This window comes from Procambarus clarkii, chromosome 39 (genome assembly GCF_040958095.1).
Source record: "Procambarus clarkii isolate CNS0578487 chromosome 39, FALCON_Pclarkii_2.0, whole genome shotgun sequence".
Taxonomy (NCBI): Eukaryota; Metazoa; Arthropoda; class Malacostraca; order Decapoda; family Cambaridae; genus Procambarus; species Procambarus clarkii.
The window spans coordinates 37,836,289-37,857,924 of NC_091188.1; the positions used below are offsets into that span (position 1 = coordinate 37,836,289).

The 21,636-nt window shown below is 43.7% G+C and overlaps 2 protein-coding genes across 2 annotated transcripts in view; one reads left to right on the plus strand and one right to left on the minus strand.

Moving 5' to 3' along the window:
* Nucleotides 1–12,497, plus strand: part of LOC138372685 (protein gooseberry-neuro-like) — a gene marked incomplete at its 5' end in the record, with an annotated part of 89,992 nt that extends 77,495 nt beyond the window's left edge. Inside the window, 4 exons of the mRNA XM_069338191.1 lie at nt 737–983; nt 1,922–2,131; nt 6,415–6,622; nt 10,756–12,497. Of these exons, the coding sequence (XP_069194292.1) occupies nt 737–983; nt 1,922–2,131; nt 6,415–6,622; nt 10,756–10,924 (834 nt within the window). The remainder of the gene's footprint in view (nt 1–736; nt 984–1,921; nt 2,132–6,414; nt 6,623–10,755) is intronic.
* Nucleotides 12,498–16,158: 3,661 nt separating this feature from the next.
* Nucleotides 16,159–17,142, minus strand: LOC138372686 (perilipin-4-like). Its single transcript, XM_069338192.1, has one exon. The coding sequence runs from the start codon at nt 17,140–17,142 to the stop codon at nt 16,159–16,161; it is 984 nt and encodes a 327-aa protein (XP_069194293.1).
* Nucleotides 17,143–21,636: the final 4,494 nt, after the last annotated feature.

Below are 21,636 nucleotides of genomic sequence, written 5' to 3' on the forward strand. Positions count from 1 at the left end.
CAGTAGGAACTGCAGCTAAATAACGAGTAACTACAGCTGCTACTGTCAGCTGTTGTATCAGCTGAAGGTAACAGGTGTGGTTCAGTAACTAACACCACTGTCCCCCCCCAACAGGTGTGGTTCAGTAACTAACACCACTGCCCCCCCCCCAACAGGTGTGGTTCAGTAACTAACACCACTGCCCCCCCCCCAACAGGTGTGGTTCAGTAACTAACACCACTGCCCCCCCCAACAGGTGTGGTTCAGTAACTAACACCACTGTTCCCCCCCCCCCAACAGGTGTGGTTCAGTAACTAACACCACTGCCCCCCCAACAGGTGTGGTTCAGTAACTAACACCACTGCCCCCCCCCAACAGGTGTGGTTCAGTAACTAACACCACTGCCCCCCCCCCAACAGGTGTGGTTCAGTAACTAACACCACTGTTCCCCCCCCCAACAGGTGTGGTTCAGTAACTAACACCACTGCCCCCCCCCAACAGGTGTGGTTCAGTAACTAACACCACTGTTCCCCCCCCCCCAACAGGTGTGGTTCAGTAACTAACACCACTGCCCCCCCCCCAACAGGTGTGGTTCAGTAACTAACACCACTGTTCCCCCCCCCCAACAGGTGTGGTTCAGTAACTAACACCACTGCCCCCCCCCCAACAGGTGTGGTTCAGTAACTATTACCACTGCCCCCCCCCCAACAGGTGTGGTTCAGTAACTAACACCACTGCCCCCCCCCCCCCCCAACAGGTGTGGTTCAGCAACAGACGCGCTCGCTGGCGGAAACAGATGACAGGTCAAGGGATGGGCGTGACCGCCCTCAACGCCCTTGCCATGACCACCAGCTACCCTGGCGCCCTCCCGCCCACGCTCCACGCCTCCACCGCTGCTCCACCACCCATCACCTCCGTCGCCGCCGCCTCCACCACCATGACGGGGCCTCACCACCACTACGCCGCCCACGACCACTCTCACGCCCAGGGCCACCAAACTCACGGTAAGCCGCCATCTTGGCGTACCACAGGTGCCTGATCGCTGACTGAGCCGTCAGCCTGCATCTTCTTCACTCTCTCAACCACTTGGGGTGGACGGTAGAGCGACGGTCTCGCTTCATGCAGGTCGGCGTTCAATCCCCCGACCGTCCACACAAGTGGTTGGGCACCATTCCTTCCTCCCGTCTCATCCCAAATCCTTATCCTGACCCTTCCCAGTGCTATATAGTCGTCATGGCTTGGCGCTTATCCCTGATAGTCTCCTTCCTTCCTTCCCTCCGTGTCCACACTCCCCCTACATGTTCAGTCCCCCCTTCGAGTGGGGAGAGTGCTCACACTCTTCCCCCTAACCCAAGTGTTCATTGTTCTATTGATGCAAGAATTCTCTCCACTTTAATATAATTCTTCTTCGTGGTGAATCGAGGAGTTATTTCTACTATATTGTTCCTCTTAAGTGAAGCCAGCGTCCATGTGAAGCACCTGGGGCCAGATTCACGAAGCAGTTAGGCAGGCACTTACGAACCTGGGGCCAGATTCACGAAGTAGTTACGGAAGCACTTACGAACCTGTACATCTTTTCTGAATCTTTGGCGGCTTTGTTTACAATTATTAAACAGTTAATAAGCCCCGAAGCACCAGGAGGCTGTTTATAACAATAACAACAGTTGATCGGCAAGTTTTCATGCTTGTAAACTGTTTAATAAATGTAACCAAAGCCGTCAAAGATTGAGGAAAGATGTACACGATCGTAAGTGCTTGTGTAACTGCTTCGTGAATCTGGCCCCAGGTTCGTAAGTGCCTGTGTAACTGCTTCACGAATCTGGCCCTAGGTTCGTAAGTGTTTGCGTAACTGCTTCGTGATTCTGGCCCCCTCCCTCACGCTAGAAAGGTAACTTTCCTCCAGAACCTGATATCATAGTTCTTTCCCCTGCCCCTCCGTCAGGTGACACCAACGCATGGTCGAGAGCGGCCCTCATGAACCAGCAGGTGACAGGGGGCGGCGGGGGCGGGATGGTTGACGGCAGCCACCAGACCAACCTCCAGACCAACGCGCAGACCAACTTGCAGAACCAGATGATGTCTGTGCTCTCCACCAACACCAACGCCTCCGCTATCTTCACCTCCGGCACGCACGGCTCCCTCTTGCAGACTGGTGAGTCCTTCCTCCCCCCTTCGTCTCCTTCTCCAGGACGCTTGCTCCTGGGTCACGCCTCCCCCTTCCCCAGGACACAATATTATACGTATCCCTCTGGGGCCAGATTCACGAAGCAGTTACGCAAGCACTTACGAACGTGTACATCTTTCCTCCGTCTTAGACGGCTTTGGTTACATTTATTAAACAGTTTACAAGCATGAAAACTTGCCGATCAACTGTTGTTATTGTCATAAACAGCCTCCTGGTGTTTCGGGGCTTATTAACTGTTTAATAATTGTAAACAAAGCCGCCAAAGATTGAGAAAAGATGTGCAGGTTCGTAAGTGCTTGCGTAACTGCTTCGTGAATCTGGCCCCAGGACACTAATCTTTCAGGACTGCTCACATTCTTCTCTCCTCAATATTCTGGTGTTTCCCTCCAGAATCCGCACCTCGAGAACACCGTTCCTCCTTGAATGCTAATCCGGGAACACTGTACGCAGGACATATAATTAGAGCAGTAGTCAATATGATACAAGGCTGCTAAGGACACTCTGAGGTTGTCTGAAAGGTTCGGGTTGTTAAGAAGTAAACACGATTCTTCGTGGGGGTCGTATTCCAGGGACCTGCCAGAAACGCTGCGCGTACTAGTGGCTCTACAAGAATGTAACAACTCTTGTATATATCTAAAGAAACAAAAGTAACGGAGCTGTCTTCCTGTTCTGCCACTTACTCATTTCGACTGTATTTTACTGTATTTTACTGTATTTTACTGTATTTTACTGTATTTTATGTGCTGTTACAGCATGGTGACATTTATCACAACAGTTCTCTGTGTGTGTGTGTAGAAATGTGTGTGTTCAACCTGTTCTGTCACAAAGAACGTCGCTTTTCGCTCGTAGGCGATACATAAGGCCAAAAATCGTCGTACTAAAAAATGGAAGCGGCTGGCGAAAGTGACGTACTGTCCCGTTTTCTGTTTTGGGTCCTCTGGTAGGTTAGGGGAGACCACTTTAAATTGACCGTTTTCTGTTTTGGGTCCTCTGGTAGGTTAGGGGAGACCACTTTAAATTGACCGTTTTCTGTCTTGGGTCCTCTGGTAGGTTAGGGGAGACCACTTTAAATTGACCGTTTTCTGTCTTGGGTCCTCTAGTAGGTTAGGGGAGACTACTTTAAATTGACCGTTTTCTGTTTTGGGTCCTCTGATAGGTTAGGGGAGACCACTTTAAATTGACCGTTTTCTGTTTTGGGTCCTCTGGTAGGTTAGGGGAGACCACTTTAAATTGACCGTTTTCTGTCTTGGGTCCTCTGGTAGGTTAGGGGAGACCACTTTAAATTGACCGTTTTCTGTCTTGGGTCCTCTAGTAGGTTAGGGGAGACTACTTTAAATTGACCTTTTTCTGTTTTGGGTCCTCTGATAGGTTAGGGGAGACCACTTTAAATTGACCGTTTTCTGTTTTGGGTCCTCTGGTAGGTTAGGGGAGACCACTTTAAATTGACCGTTTTCTGTTTTGGGTCCTCTGGTAGGTTAGGGGAGACCACTTTAAATTGACCGTTTTCTGTTTTGGGTCCTCTGATAGGTTAGGGGAGACCACTTTAAATTGACCGTTTTCTGTTTTGGGTCCTCTGATAGGTTAGGGGAGACCACTTTAAATTGACCGTTTTCTGTTTTGGGTCCTCTGATAGGTTAGGGGAGACCACTTTAAATTGACCGTTTTCTGTTTTGGGTCCTCTGGTAGGTTAGGGGAGACCACTTTAAATTGACCGTTTTCTTGGCGTTGGGGGACCTTAGGCGGACGGACTGCTGCGCTAGTGAGTATTCTCACTAGCGCTCTGATGGTCCTCCATTGGCGAGAATTATGCTGACGGTATTTTATGTGCAATAAAATATTGCCTATTAGCACTCGAATTTTTTTCTGATGCGCTAAAGTACAATAGGTGTATAGTTTGTTACATTTGCTCTGCTCTCCTCTTTATGGAGTGGTAGTATTTTAATTGATTTAATTATCGACTTGAGAAACGTCGTCGTCCCTTCACCTTCTAGTGTGTGGTCTGGTCAACATAATTTAGCCACGTTATTGAGACTCAGTGCATGCATATACTCAGTTAATAAATTATTAACATTTGATTTGCCTGATTCGCGCTAGCGAGAGTTTGTACCGTTTACAGCAAATCTGTTGTCATTCTTGTTTGAACCTCAATCAGGTTCTCAGTGTCGTGAATATACATGTTTCTTATAAGTTCGTCTTGCCTTTCCTTTGGAGACTTTCAGCGTCGTGGAGAGGGGGAGACCTGCTGCATGGGTAACAGCTTCTCCCCCGTACCAACCTACCCTGGTTTTGCGCCCTGGAGAGGCCACTCGAGATCGACAACCAGAGCGCAACTCCATAGTCTCCCGAGACTGATGGATGCCTAGTACTATAAGTTCGTCATTGGGGACCAACCCACACACCAGCAGATAAGGAGACCACGACGTTTCTGTCTATCCTGGACCATTATCACAATCGACTTGGTAATGGTCCAGGACGGACCGAAACGTCGTCATCTCCTCATCTTCTGATGTGTGGCCATCACATCTTCAGCCACGTTATTGTGACTCCTCGTCTGCGTTAAGTTCGTCGTTGTTTAGTTAATTAATGTCTAGAGAGTCAATTTTAGTTTCTGGTTGGTTCTGCTGTTTCCTGGTTTATATATTAACGCTGGTCTATTTTTCTTAAATTAATATATGTCATCTGTATGATTGTAATTCTTGCCTAAATGGATTTCAAAAAGTTTTTACACGGTGTGATTTGTTTAATTCTTAGGATGGGAAATTCTGGCTAATGTTATACACTTTCTCTTATATAGTAAACTATCGCTCCAGGAGTGTCCTTGGTGGAGTATGTCCTTGGTGGAGTATGTCCTTGGTGGAGTATGTCCTTGGTGGAGTATGTCCTTGGTGGAGTATGTCCTTGGTGGAGTATGTCCTTGGTGGAGTATGTCCTTGGTGGAATATGTCCTTGGTGGAGTATGTCCTTGGTGGAGTATGTCCTTGGTGGAGTATGTCCTTGGTGGAGTATGTCCTTGGTGGAGTATGTCCTTGGTGGAGTATGTCCTTGGTGGAGTATGTCCTTGGTAGAGTATGTCCCTGGTGGAGTATGTCCTTGGTGGAGTATGTCCTTGGTAGAGTATGTCCTTGGTGGAGTATATCCTGGGTGGAGTATGTCCTGGGTGGAGTATGTCCTGGGTGGAGTATGTCCTTGGTGGAGTATGTCCTTGGTGGAGTATGTCCTTGGTGGAGTATGTCCTTGGTGGAGTATGTCCTTGGTGGAGTATGTCCTTGGTGGAGTATGTCCTTGGTGGAGTATGTCCCTGGTGGAGTATGTCCTTGGTGGAGTATGTCCTTGGTGGAGTATGTCCTTGGTGGAGTATGTCCTTGGTAGAGTATGTCCTTGGTGGAGTATGTCCTTGGTGGAGTATGTCCCTGGTGGAGTATGTCCTTGGTGGAGTATGTCCTTGGTGGAGTATGTCCTTGGTGGAGTATGTCCTTGGTGGAGTATATCCTTGGTAGAGTATGTCCTTGGTGGAGTATGTCCTTGGTGGAGTATGTCCTTGGTGGAGTATGTCCTTGGTGGAGTATGTCCCTGGTGGAGTATGTCCTTGGTGGAGTATGTCCTTGGTGGAGTATGTCCTTGGTGGAGTATGTCCTTGGTGGAGTATGTCCCTGGTGGAGTATGTCCTTGGTGGAGTATGTCCTTGGTGGAGTATGTCCTTGGTGGAGTATGTCCTTGGTGGAGTATATCCTTGGTGGAGTATGTCGTTGGTAGAGTATATCCTTGGTAGAGTATGTCCTTGGTGGAGTATGTCGTTGGTAGAGTATATCCTTGGTGGAGTATATCCTTGGTAGAGTATGTCCCTGGTGAAGTATGTCCTAAAAAATGAGCTTCCCGGGTGTGATAATTGAGTATATGATTGTTGTATGCTTTTATTTTAAGATAAATTTATGATATATATTTTAAATTTTCTTCATTGACGACAATATGTTAAAGTTAATTTAAAATAATATTTCGGGGCTTGATTACATCTCAGGACACGTATGCAAATCTGAATACTTGATATCATATGCCGCACCTTGTTCGGATCCTTATCAGTGTGTTTCAAGTATGTTTCTGGTCCGTATTCAATAGCCAAGAGAGGCAGGCGCCTCTTGTAGACATGGAAGAAGTCTCTAGATACATGAGTTAGTCATTACAGTAATACGGTAGTCGGTATAACGAGGGAGTCAGCGGAGTAATATACCTGGTGCTTTGTCTCTCTGCTGCAGGAGGATGTGGGACTTCGTCAGGAGGGCTGCTGGGGGTTCATGGAGGCTCAGCAACGGACTACACCGCGGCGAACAACGGTCTCTCGACGACGTCTGGCCACCACCACCACCACGGCGAGGCGTCGTGGTCCCCCGCCCTTCACCCCAAGACCAGCGAGGCGTGGGGCGCCCACCACCACGCCCACCACATCCCCTATGACAACTACAGGTGTGTTATAGCTCAACTCCCGCTATATGTGTGTGTAACGTATCGTTTTCCCTATAAACGGTTAGCTATAACGACCATCTATCCTGGTGTTTCTGTTCTTTACGGATATTTGTAGTTTCGTTCATAAGATGTTTACCCAGTGGGCAAAAAATCCAAGGGTGGCGTTGGTTCTGTATTGATTTATAATTGTCAGCGGTAATTCTAAGTTGATGACCTTGAATTGGCATTGCTCTTGGATATTTAATGGATATCTTAGATATCCATTAAAACCTCCCTAATACAACACATCACATTCTAAACGTCTGTGTGTAAAATTTGACCAAACGGCTGTCGACCCATGAGTGTGTGCTTCAAGCTTCCGTGGTATCATGTTATGTAACTCCCAGGGAGTATTTGAGAGAGTGATCAGGAGTCAGGTCACTAGATTCATGGAAACCAACAATCTCCATAATCCAGGCCAACATGGATTTAGAGCAGGAAGATCATGCCTCTCACAGCTACTTGACCACTATGACCAAATCACTGAGGCATTAGAAGAAAAACAGAATGTAGATGTTGTATACACAGAATTTGCAAAGGCATTCGACAAATGTGACCATGGAGTGATTGCACACAAAATGAGGTCAATGGGTATAACTGGTAAAGTAGGACGCTGGATACTCAATTTCCTGTCGAACAGAGCACAAAGAGTAACAGTCAATCAAGTAAAATCGAGTCCGAGCGCAGTTAAAAGCTCTGTACCTCAAGGTACAGTCCTTGCACCACTGCTGTTCCTTATTCTCATATCTGATACAGACAAAAATACAAGTCACAGCTTCGTGTCATCCTTTGCAGACGATACAAAAATCAGCATAAAAATTACCTCTGCTGAAGACACTGAAAAACTACAAACAGACATTAACAAAGTTTTTAATTGGGCAGCAGAAAATAACATGATGTTTAACGGTGATAAATTCCAGGTACTCAGATACAGCAAAAATGAGGATTTGAAACATAATACAAGGTACAAAACACAATCGAATCTGCCCAGAATAGGAAAACAGCATGTCAAGGATTTGGGAATAATGATGTCCGACGACCTAACGTTTAGGGAGCATAACCAAGCAAGTATTGCGTCAGCCAGAAAAATTATAGGATGGATTACGAGAACCTTCAAGTCCAGAGATCACATCACACTGGTTGTACTCTTCAAGTCACTTGTGTTGTCCCGTCTTGAGTACTGCTCAGTACTCACTTCTCCCTTCAGAGCAGGAGAGATTGCTGAAATAGAATGAATACAGAGAACATATACGGCACGCATAGACGAGATAAAGAACCTAAATTAATGGGATCGCCTCAAAGCTCTCCAAATGTACTCACTAGAAAGGAGACGAGACAGATACCAAATAATATACATGTGGAAAATACTAGAGGGACAGGTCCCAAATGTGCACAGTATAATAACAACGTACTGGAGTGAACGATATGGAAGAAAATGCAGAATAGAACCAGTGAAGAGCAGAGGTGCCATAGGCACAATCAGAGAACACTGTATAAACATCAGAGGTCCGCGGTTGTTCAACGTCCTCCCAGCGAGCATCAGAAATATTGCCGGAAGAACCGTGGATATCTTCAAGAGAAAACTAGATTTTTTTTTTTTTCAAGGAGTGCCGGACCAACCTGGCTGTGATGGGTTTGTGGGCCTGCGGGCCGCTCCAAGCAGCAGCCTGGTGGACCAAACTCTCACAAAGTCAAGCCTGGCCTCTGGCCGGGCTTGGGGAGTAGAAGAACTCCCAGAAACCCATCAACCAGGTATCAAGCAAGCAGGGGCCAGATTCAGGAAGCGGTTATGCAAGCACTTACGAACGTGTACGCCTTCCCGGTTTGGTGCCTTCTTCTGGTAGTTACTTACTTACGAACATGTACATCTTTTCGCAATCTTTGACGGCTTTGGTTACATTTATTAAACAGTTTACAAGCATGAAAACTTGCCAATCAACTGTTGTTATTGTTATAAACAGCCTCCTGGTGCTTCGGAGCTCATTAACTGTTTAATATTTGTAAACAAAGCCGCCAGAGATTGAGAAAAGATGTAAAAGTTCGTAAGTGCTTGCGTAACTACTTCATGAATGTGGCCCCCAGATCTTCTCTTTACTGTTAAAGTGGAGAATCAGTCATTGAGAAACTGTTCAAGAACGTTTAAGACAGTAAAATGGATTTCAAAGGGATAGAGTAGCTTAGGCTATTTCAACCCTCTTATGTTAAGGAGAATACGATAGCCAGCGTGGTGAGCAACAAGTAGTAAGTGGAATTAGAATACTATAAAGTTTATTATAAGATTATTATTATTATTATTATTATTATTATTATTATTATTATTATTATTATTATTATTATTATTATTATTATTATTATTATTATTACCTTCAGGTAACTCTAAAAGGGTGTTGTAAATACAACCCATCCTCCTGAAATTATAGTACTTATAGTAACTATAATATAATAAATTACATATTGGTTGAGAGTACTAATATGTAGTGACGGACTACCAATAATTAACTTTATGTACTTTTAATTTTATAGTCCGGAAAAAAATAAAATAAAAAATTAAACCTAAATTTTCCTAGGCCTAGTATGGAGCACATATGCACTGTATTTGGAGAGGTTAGGTTAGGTTAGGTTAGGTTAGGTTAGGCCTTATGTTCATTTTGCTCTAAAAAGAAGTTTCCTTTGTCCAAATTCAATCATTCAAATCCAACTTCTCGGTGATCCATCACTGCACATTGGTACTTTCCACCACATTCTATCAGTTTAGGAGAATGGGTTGTGTAAATGTGTGCTGTTATCTTCCTAAATACGGTAGGTGTGATTCCTTCATAACCAGAGGTACATAGGCCATCAGTTCACCCCAGGTGTGCTAGGATATTATATCACTAGGATATATGCGCTAGGATATTATGTCACTAGGATATATACGCCAGGATGTGATATCCAGGATACCCTAGGTATCCTACGGAGACTCTACCACCATTATAACACTTAGGAATCTACATGCAGGCGATGAGTCACAATATCGTGGCTAAAGTATGTTGACCAGTCCACACACTAGAAGGTGAAGGGACGACGACTACCGTACTTGGGAATCTAAGTACGGTAGTGTTTGCGGACACAAGAGGAAACAAGATCTCTAGAGCTCTGAGTGAGATCGTCTTCCCTAGACAGCTGAAACGCCCTAGCAAGGTCTAAGACGCTCTCCCAACCGTTGACTTGACCCGGCCACGTATCGTCCTAGGGTTCCCTAATCACCATGCTCGTTTCATCCTCAAACAATTCGTTCTTTCCTGTCACGTTTTGTCCACGGGGGTCCTCTTTCCCCGTCGTTGTTTAAGGATCCAGTTATTTTTCACAATGTATTCACAAGGTCACAAATCGCTCTATCAGTCTGTGAGACTGATGTGAAATTTCATTGAAATAGGTAGCTAATTCTGGGACAACCTGTATAAGAAAGTTCTAGGAATAGTTACGCTAAGGTTAGGTTAGGTTACATTAGGCTAGGCTAAGGTTAGGTTAGATTAGGCTAGGCTAAGGTTAGGCTGGGTTAGGTTAAGTTAGGTTCTGTTGGTGATACTAAATTTGTTTTTGAAGTACGCGGATAAATCATGTACAGAGTTGCGATTCGAACAGAGGTCGTCAGTGAAGCACTGTTCGAGAAATGTTTGAACGTGCTTCACTTGTGAGTCGTGTGTAAACCGTTTATCTTCCATAAATAGCAGGTTTGACGGATGGTTTAACGCGCATTTGGCCTTTGTTGATGAGGACAGACTACCAGCCGCGACGTTATCTTTGGCACCAATTCAATACAAATTATCACCAACAGAACCTAAATGCCTAAGTGTTACATCGGTCATTCCAGTGTTGAATCTGTCATTCCACAGTGTTGACTGTCATTCCACAGTGTTGACTGTCATTCCACAGTGTTGACTGTCATTCCACTGTGCTGAATCTGCCATTCCACAGTGTTGAATAAGAAAAAGCTTGTATATTGTTAATGTCAGTTTACGTTGATTATGGTGTATTACTGCACACGTTTGAGTGGAATGTTACGAAATAATTGACTTTCCTCCGCCACTGACTGATAAGTAAATGTATTGCAGCACGATGATGAGCGGCGGAGACATGTTGATGAGCAGCCAGCACTTCCCCGTGGAGACCATGAAGACAGCAGCCGCTGCCTTCCACTACCCGACGCAGTATACCGCAGCCGCAGCCAATTTCAACCAGCAGCTGCGGCACCACAAAGGAGCGCCACTGCCGCTCTTCTAGCTGTCGTTTAACCGCCGGCACCGTAAAACGGGGCACAACCCCTCCTCCACTGTACACATTTTATCAAGCAAATGTTATATTGTTCTCGTGTTCAACCAGATCTCTATGATACTGCGTGGAGTCTCCTACACTTACAAACAATCGTCTATCAATAGATCTCGGTGATGTGTGCGTGAATATCTCTCATTTAACTTAAAACATTTGCGTGAAATGAACCCCCCCAAAAAAACTGACCCGATGGAAAATATGAATCTTCGTAGAGGAATCTTGACCCCTTCAGAATCTCTGGTGTTTACTTTGAAAGACGTTCCTATTTCTCTCATTGGCTGTAAAAGTGTTATTAACCAGGCGGATTTTATACCATAAGACGCCATACAAGTTATATATGGTGACTATTGGAACATTGTTAGATCATACACATGACTACTAAATGTCTGAGAGTGTTCATGAATAATTGACTCTTCTGATTCTTCATATAATGAGATGGTTTTTGTATATTTTTATTAACATTGGTACATTTCGCATTTGTATGCACCTATTCTAAAATATTGTTCGTGTGTAATTTGCGTCAAGAGATAGTTGTGTGTTACTAAAACTCCCATCTCGCAAGACTTTCATACAATGGGTTGTGTTAAGTAGTCTGTATAGGCAAATTTTGGTTGGCTTATGAGGCTATCCTTAAGAACTCTGGAGAAGTTAAAGTAATTACAAAGCTCCAGTTCCTTGATACCGGCAGGTCTGCAGCGTCTAGGGACTGGATCATTCAATAATATACTGTAAGAGATCATGACCCAGTTCCCACTCACACAATGTACACAGCAAGTGCTCAAGATTGGAAGATTGCAGATGTTAATGAAAATAGCCTAATCTACGGGATTCGCTAACTCGTATTAAAAAAAATACAATAGAATAATGATCATTTAAAACTCAAACAAACAAATTAAACAACATAGATGCTTTTTCATGACGGCAGAACAACCCAAACGGTGTTGTGTCTTTTTAGCGCAGGGTATCGCTTCAAAAGTAACAACCCGCCAAACACACACCGAAACTACGACGTTGGTACAACGTTCGAACAAGTTTTAACACCTCCTAACCAGTTATAACAACCAATATAGCAAGTTGTAACAACGCTCTAATACGTCATAAAAACGTTAAGCCAAGATGTAACAACTTTATTACAAGTTGTAACAAGCGGAAAATAGAGACAGGTTACGGTTTGTGTTTCCAGGGAATGTCCTAATACCCAAGAAATAAATCAGTTTACAAGAGCATGCCAATATCATCCAACATTTATAAGATTGAATGCTCGGAAATGTCCGTATATCCCGTTAAGTCCACGACGACCCAGGAGCATCATGTCTCATTTACAAAATAATGCTAGATAAATTATTTTTCAACCAATTAACCCCACTGGAATGTGTATATATATAATGACTTAGAAACTTATTTATGGATTACGCAATGATTCTATATATTCTTAAATATCCATTTCGCGCTTGTGTGTGTGTGTTTTCAAAATTTGTGAGTTCGTTTGCAGGGAAGACTACCAAGTGCCTTTGGAAGCCTTTGAAAGCCTCTTGAAGCTGGAGGGGGGGGGGTGCTTGAATCATCGCGGGGCGAGTCCCTTTTTTTTATATAATATAAATATATATATATACTTTTGTAAACAAATATTGCGTATTTTGTCAGCTACTAGATAAATGTATAGCCAGTAGTTAAGACAGCGACCTGGGGCAGATTCACGAAGCAGTTACGCAAGCACTTACGAACGTGTACATCTTTCGTCAATCTTTGACGGCTTTGGTTACATTTATTAAACAGTTTACAAGGATGAAAACTTGCCGATCAACTGTTGTTGTTGTTATAAACAGCCTCCTGGTGCTTCGGAGCTCATTAACTGTTTAACAATTGTAAACAAAGCCGCCAAAGATTGAGAAAAGATGTACACGTTTGTAAGTGCTTGCGCAACTGCTTCGTGAATCTGGCCCCTGTGCTGTCAACAGCCAACAAGAGCGAGTATGCCACTGTGCCTTCTGTCCGTAACTCTGAACGCCCGTCCTTCATGGTCAATAGAACCAATACACAGAGAAATCACATTAATGTGATATATCAATAAACAAATTCACAGGAGCCGTGATGAGGGCTCGAACCTATGCACTGATGGGTGTTCCCAAGGCACGCTCTAGTCGACTGCACCACGACATGGTCAAAAGAATTGCAACCTGGGGTGCAGCAGCAGCACCCACTAGGATTCCCGAGGCTTCCACTGAAGCCACTTCCTCTTGATTTGTTCTTGTGTAGAACGCATCTTCTACAGTTCTGATTGTACAGAACTAATTACAATGTGTCTTCGTTATTGTGCCTATTGTCCTGAACCAGCTAGTACTGCCTACTTTCTTGAACTACAAATTAACTAAGTAATTTACAAATGAATGAAAATGCTTAATATTTTACTTTTAGTGTCAATGTTTTATGTACAAAGTAATTCTGGTTTCCCCATCTTTCCGATAACAAAGTTTCTTTAAATTACCTGTTAGTTTTATTAGCGTTAAAGCGCCTACAATTAGTTGATTAGCTTAAGGTTATTTTAAGCTCAGTAAACTAGTCGATTTTCTGTGCAGGCGCGAATCTTTGCATTTGAATAGTCGATAAATGCAAGCGTAATTTGCACATTGACTAGAATGGAAACCATATGGCCTTTTCGATGTCTTTTTGGGAAGACAAAACAAAAGAGAGATCTCGTCTAGATTTCCTCCAACAGAAAACGAATCGAATAGGCTTGCTCTGATTAGTATCGACCTCGATACAGACAATATTATTCATTGTTATGCACCATATTTTCCAAATTGACAGTTGATACATCATTTCATGTTGTGTACGTGATGAGGATCATATTCACCTTGAGGTAGACCAGGTCATTCTTTGTGCAATAAGTTACAACACAATTATATTCAGGTTAAGTCTCTCTACCTCTTAGAGAGACGCCTTGTAGGCCCTCAATTGTTTACCATGACAGGTGAAGAACTGTATTATTATTATTATTATTAATTATTATTATTTTGTGTATGTACGGTCACTGTAATGATGGTACACGAGTGTGGCTGAAACTGTCCATTTTCCGAGTTAACGACGAGCTGGGGGAAGTTCCCATGCTCCCACACATGGGAACAGCACATGTTCCCATGTTCGTGGGAACATGTCCTGTGGAGATGAGAGTGAATTATCCATTTGTATATCAGTTCTGGTGTCTGTGTTGGTGAATATGATGTTACTATAGGAACCCGTGATTCATTCTCTGTCTGTCTGTCTGTCTGTCTGTCTGTCTGTCTGTCTGTCTTTCTGTCTGTCTGTCTGTCTCTCTCTCTCTCTGTCTGTCTCTCTCTCTCTCTGTCTCTGTCTCTGTCTCTGTCTCTCTCTCTCTCTCTCTCTCTCTCTCTCTCTCTCTCTCTCTCTCTCTCTCTCTCTCTCTCTCTCTCTCTCTCTCTCTCTCTCTCTCTCTCTCTCTCTCTCTCTCTCTCTCTCTCTCTCTCTCTCTCTCTCTCTCTCTCTCTCTCTCTCTCTCTCTCTCTCTCTCTCTCTCTCTCTCTCTCTCTCTCTCTCTCTCTCTCTCTCTCTCTCTCTCTCTCTCTCTCTCTCTCTCTCTCTCTCTCTCTCTCTCTCTCTCTCTCTCTCTCTCTCTCTCTCTCTCTCTCTCTCTCTCTCTCTCTCTCTCTCTCTCTCTCTCTCTCTCTCTCTCTCTCTCTCTCTCTCTCTCTCTCTCTCTCTCTCTCTCTCTCTCTCTCTCTCTCTCTCTCTCTCTCTCTCTCTCTCTCTCTCTCTCTCTCTCTCTCTCTCTCTCTCTCTCTCTCTCTCTCTCTCTCTCTCTCTCTCTCTCTCTCTCTCTCTCTCTCTCTCTCTCTCTCTCTCTCTCTCTCTCTCTCTCTCTCTCTCTCTCTCTCTCTCTCTCTCTCTCTCTCTCTCTCTCTCTCTCTCTCTCTCTCTCTCTCTCTCTCTCTCTCTCTCTCTCTCTCTCTCTCTCTCTCTCTCTCTCTCTCTCTCTCTCTCTCTCTCTCTCATAAAGTACACAGAAATCTTTACTTTCCTGTCTATTTTATCCTGACATAACGAGAACTGGTGCCTTAGTAAAAATATATTTATAATAGAAATGGAATTTCATCAACACAATCTTCCTAATCATTATCATAAAAACTGTCATCGTCATCCTCATCGTCCTCATGTTCATGGAGAGAGGGGAGGCATGAGCACACATGATATAGAAGAGTAATAAAGGTAAAAAAAAAAGAGGGTGTAGATAAGACAAAAGATACCTTCCCATTGACGCAGTATTCCACACAACACATCATCCACATTGTACAACATCAGTATTATACGTCAGCCACAGCACATCCACAACAGTACCCATCCACACATGTCCGTGCTTCCTTGCACAGCATTCTGGCCAAATATTCAGCCCCTCCAGTCAAAGCTCTCGGCGGCACCCTTGCGTTTGTATTGTCAAGTCCATCGCCTTTCAGATTAATTTATCAACCCCGTACGCCTCCCAGTTTATTCTCCCAAGCCAGCATTTTCCCCATTCATACCTTTCTATTGGCATTGGCTTTTCTCCTCTATTCTTTCTACCTCTCAATGGATTTGCATATGGACAAATCTACTTGTTGCTGCCTGGTCACGCCCGTCACCTTTCGTCGTTGTTCAGGCAGTTTGTGCAATGTTGATCCATGTTGCAATGTTCTCTGCATAACCCTCCCTTTTCCTCATTCTTCTCTTCAACCCCTTGTACATACCATGAACATCATGAGGGCATCACAAGAGAAAAAGAGCCTCTGTACACACACACACACACACACACACACACACACACACACACACACACACACACACACACACACACACACACCCTACTGTAACTTGTAAATCCCCTGTAAATTGAGGATTTTATTTTATTGAATACATGTGCTGCCTCCCCTTACCCCATTTTGTACATATTGTAAAATAAAAAGTTAGATTTCTTCCATTGCTTAACTTTTAATACATCTAAATCACGCTGTAGATTTTGTATAAGTTTATATAATAAATCAACCATTTTTTTATCTCAGTGTATGGATTCATTTATTGACCTATTTATACATGCGCTTGTAGTACATGTCACACTGTTAAGCAGACCTGCATGTCATCCACAGTTGATGTGTAGTTTAATATTGGCGTTTATCTTAAACCCTTTATAGCCAGCTTCAGAGCTGTGGCCTGAACCTTGCCTTGGAGAACACAGCTAGTCTCAACTGCTCTGGTATAGTGACACACGCAGTCACAACTGTGTTAATCATGACAACACACGCAGTCACAACTGTGTTAATCATGACAACACAAGCAGTCACAACTGTGTTAATCATGACAACACGCGCAGTCACAACTGTGTTATTCATGACAACACGCGCAGTCACAACTGTGTTAATCATGACAACACGCGCAGTCACAGCTGTGTTAATCATGACAACACAAGCAGTCACAGCTGTGTTAATCATGACAACACAAGCAGTCACAGCTGTGTTAATCATGACAACACACGCAGTCACAACTGTGTTAATCATGACAACACAAGCAGTCACAACTGTGTTAATCATGACAACACGCGCAGTCACAACTGTGTTATTCATGACAACACAAGCAGTCACAACTGTGTTAATCATGACAACACAAGCAGTCACAGCTGTGTTAATCATGACAACACAAGCAGTCACAACTGTGTTAATCATGACAACACAAACAGTCACAGCTGTGTTAATCATGACAACACAAGCAGTCACAGCTGTGTTAATCATGACAACACAAGCAGTCACAACTGTGTTAATCATGACAACACAAGCAGTCACAACTGTGTTAATCATGACAACACAAGCAGTCACAACTGTGTTAATCATGACAACACAAGCAGTCACAGCTGTGTTAATCATGACAACACAAGCAGTCACAACTGTGTTAATCATGACAACACAAGCAGTCACAACTGTGTTAATCATGACAACACAAGCAGTCACAACTGTGTTAATCATGACAACACACGCAGTCACAACTGTGTTAATCATGACAACACGCGCAGTCACAGCTGTGTTAATCATGACAACACGCGCAGTCACAGCTGTGTTAATCATGACAACACGCGCAGTCACAGCTGTGTTAATCATGACAACACAAGCAGTCACAGCTGTGTTAATCATGACAACACAAGCAGTCACAACTGTTAATCATGACAACACAAGCAGTCACAGCTGTCCTATGTTGGCTCCATAGCCACACAGGAGTACCACTTGTGTTGGGTACCAAGCCACACAGGAGTACCACTTGTGCTGGGTACCAAGCCACACAGGCGTACCACTTGTGCTGGGTACCAAGCCACACAGGCGTACCACTTGTGCAGGGTACCAAGCCACCAGCATCGCTGGATTAACCAATAAATTAAATAAGCACGTCCTTATGGCATCAAGGGAGAGGTGAGTACCTCTGAAAATTTCGACTGCCGGCGCTCCTAAGGTACACATGACGCAGGTGAACCAATTTCCACATGAAGAGACTACTTCAATAAATTAAAAAATGCAGAAATTAATAAAGATTAATGATATTCGGTACAATTAGATTGGAAATATAACAACATTAGAATGAGGTAACTGCCATTGTCGAGCGAGGCTGACATGTTGTTGGTTGAGGTGGTCAGTCGTCCAGTGTGTTGGTCAGTCATCCAGTGTGTTGGTCAGTCATCCAGTGTGTTGGTCAGTCATCCAGTGTGCTGGTCAGTCATCCAGTGTGCTGGTCAGTCATCCAGTGTGCTGGTCAGTCGTCCAGTGTGCTGGTCAGTCATCCAGTGTGTTGGTCAGTCATCCAGTGTGCTGGTCAGTCATCCAGTGTGCTGGTCAGTCATCCAGTGTGCTGGTCAGTCATCCAGTGTGCTGGTCAGTCGTCCAGTGTGCTGGTCAGTCGTCCAGTGTGCTGGTCAGTCATCCAGTGTGCTGGTCAGTCATCCAGTGTGCTGGTCAGTCGTCCAGTGTGCTGGTCAGTCGTCCAGTGTGCTGGTCAGTCGTCCAGTGTGTTGGTCAATCGTCCAGTGTGCTGGTCAGTCGTCCAGTGTGTTGGTCAGTCGTCCAGTGTGTTGGTCAGTCATCCAGTGTGTTGGTCAGTCGTCCAGTGTGGTGGTCAGTCGTCCAGTGTGGTGGTGAGTCGTCCAGTGTGCTGGTCAGTCGTCCAGTGTGCTGGTCAGTCGTCCAGTGTGTTGGTCAGTCGTCCAGTGTGCTGGTCAGTCATCCAGTGTGTTGGTCAGTCGTCCAGTGTGCTGGTCAGTCATCCAGTGTGTTGGTCAGTCGTCCAGTGTGGTGGTGAGTCGTCCAGTGTGCTGGTCAGTCGTCCAGTGTGTTGGTCAGTCGTCCAGTGTGTTGGTCAGTCGTCCAGTGTGTTGGTCAGTCATCCAGTGTGTTGGTCAGTCGTCCAGTGTGTTGGTCAGTCGTCCAGTGTGCTGGTCAGTCATCCAGTGTGAGTGTAGGGGGGTTGCAGTGGTGTTAGGCTTCACGCGCGCCAGCAACAGGGTAGGTATGGCTGATTCCTGATTTAGTTACATATATATATATATATGCGAACAAGCCTGAATGGTCCCCAGGACAATATGCAACTGAAAACTCACTCCCCAGAAGTGACTCGAACCCATACTCCCAGAAGCAACGCAACTGGTATGTACAAGACGCCTTAATCCACTTGACCATCACGACCGGACAAAATGAGGTGATAGCCGAGGCGGTGGGGTGGTTCAAATAGCCTCGGCTATCACCTCATTTTGTCCGGTCGTGATGGTCAAGTGGATTAAGGCGTCTTGTACATACCAGTTGCGTTGCTTCTGGGAGTATGGGTTCGAGTCACTTCTGGGGTGAGTTTTCAGTTATATATATATATATATATATATATATATATATATATATATATATATATATATATATATATATATATATATATATATATATATATATATATATATATATATATTGCTGGTGTTGACTTCTTGATGTGTAGTGCCTCGCAAACGTCAAGCCGCCTGCTATCGCTGTATCTATCGATGATTTCTGTGTTGTTTACTAGGATTTCTCTGGCGATGGTTTGGTTGTGGGAAGAGATTATATGTTCCTTAATGGAGCCCTGTTGCTTATGCATCAGGGCTATATAAGAAGGTCACTACCAAAGATACCTTACAAGCAGAACTTATTGCAGAAGGAGGAAAGAATCGAGGCAACTACAGAAGCACCATACTGTCCCCCGAGCTTAAAGCGGCAGCTAAAAGCCTTCGTGAGAACAAGGAGATAGTTGTCAGGAGAGGTGACAAGTCGCCAATATATGTCATTCTTAAAAAAGACGAATATCTGGCGAAAATGAATATCATACTCTCTGACCAAACTAAGTTCCAAAGGGTAACGAAGGACACTACAGCCGAATTAAAAGCAAAGGTCAACAAACTGATCGAAACTGTGAACGCCAAGAAATCCGGACTCCACCTGCCAAAGATCATTGGGGAATATAAACCTGGATATGCGTATGGAAATGTCAAGACACACAAGCCTGGAAACCCACTTCGGCCAATCATTAGCCAGATACCCACACCCACGTACAGACTGGCGAAGCGACTCAACAGCCTGCTGACTCCTTATGTTCCTTGCGCCTTCAGCCTGAAGTCTCCAAAGGAATTTGTTGACTTACTGCGGGGCACACGGGCCACAGGGATAAGAGCCTCGTTGGACGTAGAATCGCTGTTTACCAACGTACCTGTGGACGAGACAATCGGAATGATAGCCGACAGAGTGTATCGTGATCCAGCCTGTACTCCTCTTGACATGCCAGAAAATATTCTGAGGAAACTACTCCAAGCTTGTACTAAAGAGGCACCCTTCTTGAGCCCGGATGGGCACATGTATAAGCAAGTAGATGGGGTCGCCATGGGTTCTCCCCTAGGTGTCCTGTTTGCAAACTTCTACATGGGTACCATCGAGCAAAAAGTCTTAGTCGACATGAACTTGAAACCGGCCATATACTGCAGGTATGTTGACGACATTTTTACACAGGTACCTGATGTCAGACATCTGCAGGAGCTGAAGGAGGCATTTGAGCAGAGTTCCGTGCTGCGTTTCACTTACGAGATGGAAAAGGATATGAAGCTGCCCTTTCTAGATGTAACAGTCATGGAAAAGGGCGGAGGTTTCCACACTGCAGTCTACACTAAGGAAACAAACATAGGAATGTGCTTAAATGCCAACAGCGACTGCCCTGACAGGTACAAGAGGAGTGTTGTTAACGCATATGTCGACCGTGCTCTCAGCCACAGCTCAGAATGGAAGCAAGTCGACGAAGAACTCTGTAGGGTAAGGCAGGTCCTAGTCAATAACGGCTTCTCCAATGGTTTCATCGAAGACATCATAAGAAGGAAAGTGAAAAGCCATGCAACCTCTGAAGAGACAACTAACACAACACCTATACCCCCTATTAGACTATTTTACAGGAACTTCTTTTCCACAGCTCATAAAACGGAGGAAAGGGTCCTGAAAGATATTGTTAATAGAAACGTTATCCCTACAGACAAAAATCAGAGGATACAACTGACGATTTACTATAAAACCAGAAAAACGGCCAGCCTTCTCATGAGAAACTCTCCAGACACAAAACAGAACGCTTCAAAAGAGACTAACGTCGTCTATGCCTTCAAATGCCCACTTGGGGACTGTAAGCTCCAAAAAACCCAGTATATAGGCAAGACAACAACATCTCTTTCTAGGCGTTTAACGATGCATAAGCAACAGGGCTCCATTAAGGAACATATAATCTCTTCCCACAACCAAACCATCGCCAGAGAAATCCTAGTAAACAACACAGAAATCATCGATAGATACAGCGATAGCAGGCGGCTTGACGTTTGCGAGGCACTACACATCAAGAAGTCAACACCAGCAATCAACAGCCAATTATTGCACAACTATATTCTACCCACCTCAAGACTCCGCTCCAATATAGAAGCATTAAGAAGATATATATATATATATATATATATATATATATATATATATATATATATATATATATATATATATATATATATATATATATCATAAGAATAGAGCGACCTACCATGAACACCCAAATCACGGAACTATTTACTCTACCCACCATGAGAGTAAGGACAAGACCAGAACATAACGATGCCAACACAGAAGACAATGTCCAACATAATAGGCCAATTACACTGGATTAATCTTTGTGTTTAGATAGGAGCTGCCTCGTATGGGCCAATAAGCCTCTTGCAGTTACCTCTATGTTTCACCTCACATTTATCCCTATGTATCCCCCCATGTTTTCACCTTTATTGTATTATCACCTGACCCAGTGCGGGTATAAAATCAACTAGTATTGTAAGATCTGTTCACTTGAGAATGAACCATGGAGGTTCGAAACGTTGTGCAAATTATATAAATAAGTGTAATACACTATATATATATATATATATATATATATATATATATATATATATATATATAATATATATATATATATATATATATAATATATATATATATATATATATATATATATATAATATATATATATATATAATATATATATATATATATAATATATATATATATATATATATATATATATATATATATATATATATATATATATATATATAT